We start from the raw sequence: 12584 nt of genomic DNA, 5'->3' as shown, positions 1-12584 counted from the left end.
GCCACTAATCTTGGGCCGGGGTAGTATACCAAGCCCTGACACCACTGGAATTTGGATTGAAAGAGTAGGTTGCATTCCATCAATTCTTTCTACCAGAGGACTTGCTTCAACTCCCCACAGCTCCCCCAGAGAGGATTTCCCACATGCTCTAGGGCTGCATTCAGATCACCAAACTCAATCCTGAGCAATGTTTCTGGGCATTTTTTTAGTCCTTAACAATTTAGGAGCTGTCCAGGATGAGTGGAGGGACCCAGATGGAGGTGATATTGCCCTTGTCTTCCTCCATCTAATCATAACGCCCATCTGTCCATTTCTCCTCCTTCAAACCCACACTCCACACACCGTCTTCCTTTCCCTCTCCAATGCAGCCACCCCTGCATTTCCAATTAAACACTGCCAAACCTATCCCAGGATGCTATAACCTATCCAAGTTTGTCTTCTAGATTCTTGATGTGTCCTGAGCAGGGGCCCTAGTGACATGTGGCTTCCCAGAAAGGGGCCAGGTCTCCCCACTTCCTTCCCTGGATGAGCCCCTGACTCACTGGTATTGCAGGCAAATCTCACCCCTCCTTGGACTAAATAATCTCTTCTGTAGGGTGGGGTACCCCTGCTGCCAGGGGTACCCCACCCTACAGAAGAGTTTTATTTTTATTTTATGTAAAATAAAACATGCTTGTAAAATATTTGGAAAACCTAGAAAAGTATATGGGAGAAAATATCACTATAATACCTATCAGACATTTAGAGATAACTATAATATTTTCATGTATTTCTTCTAGAATTTTCCCCATGACTATTTTCAAGGAAATGTACAACCCATATTTGTCAAAAATGTTAACAGAGTTGTCACACAGGAAGGAAAAGGAGTGGTGTCATTTAGCCTAGAGTTTATACTTGGCAGCTCCTCCTGCTGCTGCTGAGGTCACATCTCTGTGACTCCACTAATTTGTCTCTCTTAGAAGGGAATCAAGTGTCATAATTGCCAAATGTTGCACAATTGATTGGCCTACAAGCGGCCCGATTTGGCCATCAGACCAATGAAAAAGCTGGCGGGAGCCCAAGAATTGGGTTGGGTAGAGCAGAGCTTCTCACACATTAAGGTGCATAGGAATCACCTGGGGAGCTTGTTAATAGTAGATTCACATCCAGAGCAGGACCCGAGATTCTGCACTTCTAATCAATTTTACATGGGAGTCCCTGGTGGCCCAAAAGCTTCATGAACTCAGCGCTAATGAAAAGGTTGGTGATTCAAGTCCACCCAGAACATCTCAGAAGAAAGGCCTGGTGATACTTCTGAAAAATCAGCCATTGCAAACCCTATGGAGCAAAGTTCTACTCTGATACACACGGGGTCAACATGAGTCGGAATTGACTCGACAGTCTAGTGCTGTTGGTCCTTGGGCCACATTTTGAGTGGCAAAGCGTTAAAGGATTGAACCCACTTCAATTTCATTCAGCAAATAAGCACCAAGGGAGGCCCTACAATGTTTCAAGCACTGAGTAGGTGCCTAGGGTGAATGAGAGGAGAAAGGCATAATCAAAGAATGAGTATGATACCATTAGACCCAAGCCTGTGAGCCAACCTTGGCTCAGCAATTGGCCTTACCAGCGATTTCCCAAACCTGACCTAATCCACAGAGGCTTCAGTCTGACCCCACCACCACCCCACAGCTTCCTTAGGGGTGGCTTCTTGCTGAGCAAACTGCCCTGATGTGCTTACAGCCATAGAAATCCTCTCAGCACTCCCTCCCTCCCTCCCTCCAAGGCTTTAATTGTCACATAAATTGTTGGTTGACCGGCTAGCTCTTTGCCAGGCTTTTCTCCCTTTATTCAGCCAGCCAGAAAGAAATGAGGTTTCTAATCCCAGCACACCCTGGGTCTTGTGCCAAGTGAGGACAAGGGGGGGCTTCCAAGAGGTGGAGAATGCCAATGACTTTCCTCCTCCCTGTCCCAGTGGGAGACATGTGCAGAGCTACCACATAAGCAGCCCCCAGGAGTCATTTCCAAAGAGGCAGCTGAGGGGTCTGTCTCTGCCCCATAGGGCAGCATTGGCTGTGTCATCCCAGCCCCAATGAGCTCCCCTGACCCAGTGGTGAGTGCTAATTAATACTACTGCCACCATTTTTTATTTGTACAACTCACTGTTTACAAGGCATTTCTATACTCTCTATTTTATGCTCAGAACAGTCCTCTGAAATAGGTGCTAATGTCCCATTTTAGAGATGAGGAGCCTGAGGCTGTGAAGAGTGAAATGACTTGCCTAAGGTCACACAGCCAGGAAGTTGTGAGGCTAGGACTAGAGCCCATGTGTCCAGATTCCAGTGCTGTTGGGGTACCAACAGTCACAAGTCAGTCTACATTCTTTGCTTCCACGTCCTAGAAGGAGGGAATGATGCGCCGTTCAGGCCCTAGCCCAAGCCTGCCCCCTCCTTCCACCAGGAATAGTCTAGAGTCTCTCATTGTGGCCTAAAGCACTACTTGAGAAGGACGCATCACAGAAGGTGGCTTCCTGCCACCAGTTAGTTTCAGCAAAAGGAAGTGGATGTGGGATCCCTGGAGGGGGGAATAAAAAATAAAACAGAAAGATCTCCTTAGCTTTTGGATTTTTAATCAGAGGAACATGCAGGCCTTGCGGGCGGAATGATTTCTTCAGCGGGGTATAAATGGGAAGAGATGCTCAAAGTCAGTGACAGCCTGTTTTAATTTATAATTTTGCCTCTGTGTGAGATGCAGAGAATCAGCGAGAAATGAGTAATAATTCACTAAGGTGCTGTCACAGCCAGGAAGCATGAGGGCCCTCTTTGTCAGCCTGCTGCTGCCAAGAGGCCTGAGACAGAGGAAGGATGTGGAGAATGGTGGGTCTCAGCCAGAGAGCTCCTCTCCTCCAACATGCAGACACTGCCCTGCTGCTATCAGAATAGCCTAGAAGGGCCCACTGGCTCCTTGGGGCTGAGAGCCTTCCCTGGAGCTGGAGAAAGTGAACACTCACAACTCTCTTCTCCTTTCTTCCTCCTTCTCTAGGCAGTTAGGAGATAGATGGTCTATAAAGCCGACTGTGGCTTCTTAAATGGGACCTAAGGTCAGACTGATGTAGATAAAAGTTTTTCAAGGTGCTTTACATTGATCCAACAAAGGGAATAAAGAGGACCCAGGGAATGGAATTGTTTTGGTCAGGATGGGCTAGGTTATACTGCAGTAATAAGAAATCCCAAAATCTCAGGATCACTCAGGGACCCAGGCTGTCAGAGGCTCTGCCTTATATAGCAATACCCTCAGGAATAAGCAATCTCCTTAGCTGCTACAGCAGGAGACGAGAGGGACTAAAGAATTAATCACAGGCTTTTCATGGCCTCAGCCAGAAGAGACACATGTTACTGCCACTCACATTTCATTGACTAGAACTATTCACGTGACTCCATTTAAGTGCAAGAGGGTTGGGAGAGGAAGGGATGCAAGTGGGAAGCTTTGAGTAGTATATGTCTCTGTAGTCAGGGGTAGTAATAAGAGACCCAAACCAACTCCTGGCCATCACCACCACCACCATCACCACATTCTTGTCATTGTGAAAACCTTCAGAAATGTGCTCTGATGAGTTACATGTTGGCCTGTCCTGGGGTTCGTGCTCATGGTGGATCAGTATGAAGAGCACAGAGAATCAGAAGATCTAGCTCAAGTCCCAGCTAGGTGACCTGATAGCCATGTGACCTTGGTCGGGTTGCTTAACATTTCTGAGCCTCTGCTTTGTCATATGTAAAACTGGGCTAACAATACTTATGCTCTGGAGTTATTATCATCAATATTATTTTATTTTCTGAAGATCAGAACCCATGCACAAGTTAGGGACAGGGGCTTCTTTTCATTATGGTCGGTATTATTGTACATCAAGGGTTCGGGCTGGGAATTGTCACCAATGATAATTTGGTCATTACTTGGCATTGGCACATTTTGCCTTGGGCAGTCCTGGCAGTGACTGGACCCTGTGCTCTCCCTGCAGGTAACCTCCCTGCTGGTTTTTACTGTGACTTCGAGGATGGCTTCTGTGGCTGGACCCAAGGCACACTCTTGACCCACACACCCCGGTGGCAGGTCAGAACCCTAAAGGATGCCCGCGTCCAGGGATACCAAGGTACTGCCCCTCTTCCCTTCCCCTGATGCCTACCCAGGTGTCCACCTGGGCAGATGAGAGACTTAGGGCACCAATCCAGGCAGCTGAACCTCACCCCACCCTGCAGGATAAGCTCAGGGGCCTGCCCAAAGTTTGCCCTGGGTGTTCATACACAATTCCCTCTTCAGACCTCCTGGGGCTTTGGATTAAATCTGGACCCAAGTAGAAGACACCTCTGGTTACTTAAAACTACTTGATGAAGGATTAGTTGGAAGATAAGGATAGTGGCAATAAGAATAATCCATTCATTAAACACATGCTATGTCGAGTACAATTATGTTGGGTTTTCGGCAGTGGGTATGTAATTCACTGAGAGGTATGAAATACCATAGATCATTTTATAACTGGGAGACTAAAGCATGTGGAGGCCTAGGGGTAAGGAAAACCACAGGCCACTTTATATCTGGGGAGACTGAGGCACAGGGAAGCCTGTGCTTTTGCCCCAGGGTATGCCCTGGGCCCCACATCTGGTCCATTCCCTGGGCACAGTCACCTCAGCCATCCCCACCCTTCCAGAACCTATCCTCCCGACGGCCCATGCTTGGCTGTCCCAAGAGCAAAGAGTGCCTACACACCCAAGACATGGCCACCCACCACACCAGACTCAGAGACACCAGCCTGGGCAGGGTGTGGGATCAGTGAGGGTCTATGAGGCCAGCACAGCTCCCCAAGTTGGGCTGCTGCAGAGGCCAAGCCATCCAGCCATGGGGCCACCTCTCTGCAGGACAGGACTGGGGGCTGTCTCCTTCCTCCCTCCCCTGCCTTTGCCTACTCTTTGTGGAGCTAAAGACCCTCATATCAAAAAACTCTCTTTCCATGCAAAGATCACACATCCTACGGACTGTTTAAAGAAATAATAACTAAGGTGTATATAAGTTTCTGTGTGAGAGACTGACTTGATTTGTAAACTTTCACTTAAACCACAATAAAAATTAAAAATAAAAGAAATAATAACTATAATAATAATAAAGTGTGAGCAATGACAACATCTGATCAGCCACTAAGGACCACTGTGCAGAACTCTGCTCTGGTCTTCAGAGCTGGCTGCATCTGAGTGGGTTGGCTTTTGGCCAGCACACCCTCACAATGGCCCTGTTAGAAAGAATGCTGAGTGATTATGGCCCAGAAGAGTTCTGCAGGGATCCCTCCCCCAGATGAGGAGGGTCCAGGAGCTCTGCTTCTCCACCCTCCTCTGTCACCACACTATCGTCATTGGCACCCAGTCTGTACAAGGAAGAGCAACCGAGCTCAAGCTAGACCTGATCTTAATGTCTCTGCTTTCAGTATGAAAATTTTCCCTACGACTACCATAGCAAATAAATATCCTGCCCTTGTTGAATACCTCTAGTGACAGGGCTCTTACTGCCTCTTAAAGTAGCCCATTCCATTGTTTAATAGATCAGGATCATAGAATGGTTTTCCTTACCTTGAGGCAAGCTCTATTTCTCCATAACTTCTACCCATTGCTCATGGATTTGTATCCTGGAGGCCCAGAGAACAAAACTATTCCTCTCCCACAAGGCAACCCTCCAGTAGTTTGAAGACAACAATTGTGACCCACCCAGCTATACGAAGTCCCTTTTCTCCCCAGCCACAGACCCCTGCTCCTTGAATCTTCCTCAAGGAGAGGTGATATGCTTTCTGAGATCTCTAATCCATCTTGGATACTCTTCTCTGGATCCACCTGAATTTGTTACTTGGTAGTAACTCAATAACCTTTTACCAAGAGATGGAGAAAGGTAGAAATGAATGGCTAAAGTAATGCCTGGGTTTCTGTGGGGCCCCTAAAATGTTGTGAGCTCACTCTGGCACCCATCTCCACAGCCTTTACCAGCTACAAGTTGCTCCACAGTTCCTGGAGGTTTACAAATGCTTCTTCCCATCACCACATGGGGGTGGGGGCTCATGGCCTCCCAGGTTTGCAAGCATATCAGTGGTGAGATAACACAGGAAATGAGCCTCCTTGGGCAGGACATGGGGCACAGGTTGACCTGGGCTCATTAGAGGGGAGGGAAGAGTAAACGTCATAGGAATCATTGGAGGACAGGGTGCTGGCATTACTGGAAATGGGAAGGGGTGGGCAGGGGGCATGCTTCAGGCTGTTTCCAGGCTACGGGCTGGTGACCTTGGGAGATCAGGGTGCAGAGGCTGGGACATTGCAAACAGTTTGAAATGAAGGCTTTGCATGTGTCAGAGTTCATTGATGGTGAAAATAAGCTCTCTAATCCAATTTAGAAAGCAGAAACATGTGTCCTCAAAATAGTTCCTAGGCTCCATGACAATGAGCAGAGTCCATTAACCCTGCATTCCTCTCCCAGCACCCTTGAACCCTTCGGTTCCTGATGATGGTGCATTCTTGGCTTTTTTTCTCTCTCTCTCCCAGGCCAATCCCTGTTGCTCAGCACCACTGATGTCCCCATGTCCGAAAGTGCTACAGTGACCAGCGCTACATTCCCCGCACCCATGAAGAACTCTCCATGTGAGGCAAGTCTCCATGTTCCTCTAGTTCTCTAATTTCTCCTCCTACCCCTCTCCTTGGTCACTTCCATATAAACCCCTCAAAAATGAAGAAAGTACCCTGAGCAGTTGGGCTGGTAGTTTTCCTGGGGAAAGGACAAGAGAGCCCTTTTGGCCATCTTCTAGTGAGAGGACATCCATCAACATGGCAAAATCCCATCTGAAGAAGCTCAAACACCCACCCTCAGCTGCACACAGCTGTTTACAGGAGGACCTTGACCAGCAAACCAAGAAAACCTTTGCCAAGATGTGACGGGGGCTGTAACAACGATTTACAAAAGACCGAATTCGTTTTTAAAAGTATCAAGCTCTCATAATACATTTCCAATATGGTAGAGCATCAAAATTTTGATTTACATAAATTTCACTAAGACTTCAGTGGCATTCAGTGAGGCATGTCTAAAGCCACTTACCTAAATGGTTCCTGTAACTATTGTCTCTTTCATGGGCAGACTGAGGGACTGGCGCCATGATCCTTAGTATAAGGTAATATACTCTGGGAGCCAAGAAACGTGCTTAGACCTCAGCATGGCATAGTAACTGAGCTCATGGACTCTGAGGCAGGCTGCTCAAGTCTAAGCCAGGTTCCACCGCTGATTAGCTGTGCAGGTTGTTTGGGCAGGTAATTAACCTTTAAGGACCTCAATTTCTTCACCTGGAGAGTGGAAACATTATAGAACCTACCACAAAGGTTTGAGGATTAGCTAGATTAATATATATAAAGGAAAAACTAATCACATTCTGCCATACTGTGGTGGCTTGAGTGTTGCTGTGATGCTGGAAGCAATGCCACCAGTATTTCAAATACCAGTAGGGTCACCCATGATAGGTTTCCGTGGAGCTTCCAGACTAAAACAGACCAGGAAAAAGGACCTGGCAGTCTACTTCTCAAAAAAATTGACCAGTGAAAACCTTATAGATAGTGGTAAAATATTGTCTGACATAGTACCAGAAGATGAGTCCCTCAGGTTGGAAGGCCCTCAAAAGAGAAGAAAGGAAGAGCTGACTCTTCAAAGTAGAGTCAACCTTAATGACGTGGGTGGAGTGAAGCTTTCGGGACTTTTATTTGCTGATGTGGCATGAAACAAAATGAGAACAGCTGCAAACATCCATTAATAATCAGAATGTGGAATGTATGAAGTATGACTCTAGGAAAATTGGAAGTTGTCAAAAATGAAATTGAATGTGTAAAGGTCGATATCCTAGGCATTAGTAAGCGGAAATAGACTGGTATTGGCCATTTTTGAATCAGACAGTCATATGGCATACTATACCAGGAATGGCAAATTGAATGACAAAATTCATCGTTAAAAAGAACATTTCAAGGTCTATCTTGAAGTACAACGCTGTCAGTGATAGGATAACATCTATATGCCTACAAGGAAGACCAGTAAATACAACTATTACTCAAATTTATGCACCAACCACTGAGGCCAAAGACGAAGAAACTGAAGATTTTTACCAACTTCTGCAGTCTAAAATTGATCAAACATGCAATCAAGATGCATTGATAATTACTGGTGATTGGAATGCAAAAGTTGGAAACAAAGAAGAAGGACATGTAGTTAGAAAATACAGCCTTGGTGAAAGAAATGACACCAGAGATCACGTGATAGAATTTTGTAAGACCAATGACTTATTCATTACAAATACCTTTTCTCAACATAAACAGTGCCTATACACATGGATCTTGCTAGATGGAATACATAGGAATCAAATCAACTACATCTATGGAAAGAGAAAATGGAAAAACTCAATATCATCAGTCAGAACAAAGCCAGCAGTGAACTTCACAACAGATCATCAATTGATAGGATGCAAGTTCAAGATGAAGTTCAAAAAAATTAAAACAAGTCCACGAGAGCCAAAATACAACCTTGAGTATATCCCACCTGAATTTACAGACCATCTCAAGAATAGATTTGACACACTGAACACTAATGACCAAAAATCAGGTGAGTTGTGGAATAACATCAAAGACATCATACATGAAAACAGCAAGAGGCCATTAAAAAGAGAGGAAAGAAAGAAAATAGACGTCAGAAGAGACTATGGAACTTGCTCTTGAACATAGAGCGGCTGAAGTAAATGGAAGAAATGATGGAGTAAAAGAACCGAAGAGAAGACTTCAAAGGGCAGCTCAAGAAGACAAAGTATGATAATGACACATGCAAAGACCTGGGGTTAGAAAACCAAAAGGGAAGTACATGCTTGGCATTTCTCAGCCTGACAGAACTGAAGAGAAAATTCAAGCCTCAAGTTGTAATAATGAAGGATTCCGTGGTGAAAACATTAAACAACATAGAAAGCGTCAAAAGAAGATGGAAGGAATACACAGAGTCATTATACCAAAAAGAATTGGCTGATGTCCAACAATTTCAAGAGGTAGCATATGATCAGGAGCTGAAGGTACTGAAGGAAGAAGTCCAAGGTGCACTGAAGGCACTGTCAAAGAAACATAGCTCCAGGAATAGATGGAATACCAACTGAGATCAACAAATGGATGCAATGCAGTAAGTGGTCACTTGTCTATGACAAGAAATCTGGCAGACAGCTACCTGGCCAACCAAATGGAAGAGATCTATATTTGTGCCCGTTCCAAAGAAAGGAGATCCAACAGAATGTGAAAATTATCAAACAATACCATCAATATCACAACCAAGTAAAATTTTGCTGAAGATAAATCAAACGCAGTTGCAGCAGTACATCAACAGTGAACTGCCAGAAATTCAAGTCTGACTCAAAAGAGGATGTGGAACGAAGCATATCATTGCTGATGTCGGATGGATCTTGGCTGAAAGCAGAGAGTACCAGAAAGATGTTTACCTGTGTTTTATTGACTATGCAAAGGCATTTGACGGTGTGAATCACAAGTTATGGATAACATTGCAAAGAATAGAAATTCCACTACACTTAATTGTGCCTATGTGGAACCTGTACATAGACCAAGAGGCAGTCGTTAGAACAGAACAAGGGGATGCTGCCTGCTTTAAAATCAGGAAAGTGTGCATCAGGGTTATAACCTTTCACCATACTTATTCAATCTGTATGCTGAGCACATAATCAGAGAAACTGGACTAGATGAAGAAAAACACAGCATCAGGATTATAGGAAGTTTCATTAAAAAACTGTGATGTGGAGATGACACAACCCTGCTTGCTGAAAGTTAAGAGGACTTAAAGCACTTACTGATCAAAGACATCAGCTTTCAGTATGGATTGAAGTTGTCAAGGATTTCACTTTACTTATATCTACAATCAACAGCCATGGAAGCACCAGTCAAGAAATCAAATGACGTATTGCATAGGGAAAAGCTGTTGCAAAAGACCTCTTTACAGTGTTAAAAAGCAAAGATGTCACTTTAAGTACTAAGGTGTGCCTGACCCAAGCCATGGTATTTTCAACGGCCTCCTATGCATGCAAAAGCTGGGCAATAAATAAGACCAAAGAAGAATTGATGCCTTTGAGTTATAGTGTTGGCAAAAAATATTGAACATACCATGAACTGCCAGAAGAATGAACAACTCTGTCTTGGAGAAAGTATAGCCAGAAAGCTCCTTAAAAGCTAGGATGGTGAGATTTTGTCTCACGTACTTTGGACATGTTATCAGGAGGGACCAGTCCCTGGAGAAGGATATCATGCTTGGTAGAGGATCAGCAAAAGAAAGGACGACCCCTAACATGATGGATTGATACAGTTGCAGCAACGATGGGCTCAAGCATAGCAAGGGTCATGAGGATGGCACAGGACTGGGCAGTGTTTCATTCTGTACTACATAGGGTCACTATGAGTAGGAACCAACTCGGCAGCACCTAACAACAACAACTGAAAAGGACATCATGCTTGTTGAAGGAGTGGGTCAGTGAAAATGAGGAAAACCCTCGATGAGATAGATTAACAGAATAAACTCAACAATGGGCTCAAACATATCAAAGATCTTGAAGACGCATAGGACTGGGCAACATTCAGTTCTGTTATATACACATAAGGTCACCATGAGATGGAGCTCACTTGACGGGAACTAGCAACAACAACAACAATGTGCGTCTAACATGAAGCTAGCAGGACAGTAGTTAGCTATTTGTTGTTCTTTAAAAAATGTAAATACCCAGACACAGGGCCTTCTAGCAGATTGACAGTGCCAGGCACCCAGTAAGATCTGATGAATATTCATATCAATATGGGAAAGGAGAACAGGAGAAGAGGAGGAGCTTAGCCAGAAATCGGACTCCACGCCCTTGGAGAGCAGGGCCCTGTCTTGTGCTGCTTTGCACTCTCCTGCAGCGCTGCATCGACACCTCGCACAAGGTAGAAAGCCATCACGTTCTAGATTTGGCCAGCCCTCTCTTTCTGGAAACTCATGAGAGAAATTCCTTTCTGGCTTAGTTTCAGGGATAGCTCTGCCACCTCTCAGCAACTGGTTTCCCTTCAAGTTGTGGATATTGTGAAACATCCGATTCTCCTCCCCTCCTTTGACTGCTAGGTGGCCTTGGACAAGCAGAGATGCGGACAGTAGGCTTCCCCTGCAGGCAAATTGACACCCTCCAGGGATTTTGTGAAATACAAATTTGCAGACTTAAGTAAGAATAGGAAAGATATATCAATGAATTTTTGTTCAATCTGAGGAATGGTGAAATGAAGTCTGAGAGCAAATACAACTTCATGACATGCAGTTTGTACCAGCGTCACTCTAGGCTTGATTTTATAACTTCCACAATTGCCCGTCTTTCTTGGCCTCTTCCAGTCTACGTCATCTTACTCGATTTCATGTATCTCTGTGAGCCACCTTAAATCCTCTTTGGAAGTAGCCAGGGTACAAATAAACAGATACATTAAATTAAATTGTATGTGAGGAACCACACTATCTGATACAGATGGTGGGATTGCACAGTCATCTTTCATATTTCTCAGATGCCTCTGTGTAGGTCTCCAGAAAACATGGCTTCTTAGAAGGAAATCAAAACGAGAAGAGATGGCTGGCTCACCTGAGAGGCAGGAGGATCCTTAAATACATTTGATCCTTAAATTTACTTTTCACTGGATTTAATATGAGCCTAATTTCAGAAAAAGAAATGTCACGGTAAAAATGAGATTTTCCCAATACTTCATCATTTCTAATAACCTTTGAGTCGATCAATAGTTTAAACAGGTGTTTTGTTTTACTGGCATGTTTTATTTTTCCTCCAGTCAGTTTTGCTCGGGGCTGTTTCTACAGTTTCCTGCCCTTTTCCAGAACTGGGCCCAGCAGGCGTAATGAAGGGAAGGGAGCGAGTCCACTGCACCCTCAGCTCACGGTTGTTTCACCTATCGCTGATGGGTTTTTGAATTCCCAGTGCTGGGCAAAATGTTTTCATCAGAAAAATAACCAAAATAGAAATATACATTTGAAGGATGGTAAGCCCCACCATTTATTTTATTTGAACATAACCGCAGAAGGCAGGAAGTTAATTTCCTTCTCCCAGGCTTGCTGGCAGGGAAACAGGACATTGCATTGCCCTATGGAGACTCAGTTAAATCAGTGCCTTCAAACCCCACCAGCCCAAAGGGGCCTCCATTGGCTACAGGGCATGTGTGCAGGAAGATGGGCCATGGGTGACATCTCTGATGAGGGTCAGGCCCACAGGGATGGGTGGCTGGCTAGGCTGAGCTCCCAGGTGACACCACAGTGGTCTTGTCTAAGCCCACACTAGTCTTGGTCCGTGGGACCACCAGGGAGCTGAAATAATTGCAGAGCATCCCAAAAGGCTCCCTCAAGAAAATTCACAATCATCAGTGGATTCCCAAAGGGGCGCTGGTGTCTCCTGAGATGGATTTTCTTGAAAATCTTGAAAAGAGCCACTAATAGGTTTGTTTCTCCAGCTGCAGCCACCCGGAGGATGTTACACATGCAGATTCTGGGCC

General features: G+C 45.0%; 1 protein-coding gene across 1 annotated transcript in view; it reads left to right on the top strand.

The window, feature by feature from the left end:
• ALK (ALK receptor tyrosine kinase) overlaps positions 1-12584 on the top strand; it is a 1052109-nt gene that overhangs the window by 884548 nt on the left and 154977 nt on the right. The window contains exons 7-8 of the mRNA XM_064295177.1: positions 3995-4126; positions 6549-6649. Of these exons, the coding sequence (XP_064151247.1) occupies positions 3995-4126; positions 6549-6649 (233 nt within the window). The remainder of the gene's footprint in view (positions 1-3994; positions 4127-6548; positions 6650-12584) is intronic.

Source organism: Loxodonta africana, chromosome 12, assembly GCF_030014295.1.
Source record: "Loxodonta africana isolate mLoxAfr1 chromosome 12, mLoxAfr1.hap2, whole genome shotgun sequence".
In the NCBI taxonomy this organism is placed as follows: Eukaryota; Metazoa; Chordata; class Mammalia; order Proboscidea; family Elephantidae; genus Loxodonta; species Loxodonta africana.
The sequence above is the reverse complement of the archived record's forward strand: the minus strand, read 5'-3'. Positions and strand labels throughout refer to the sequence as shown.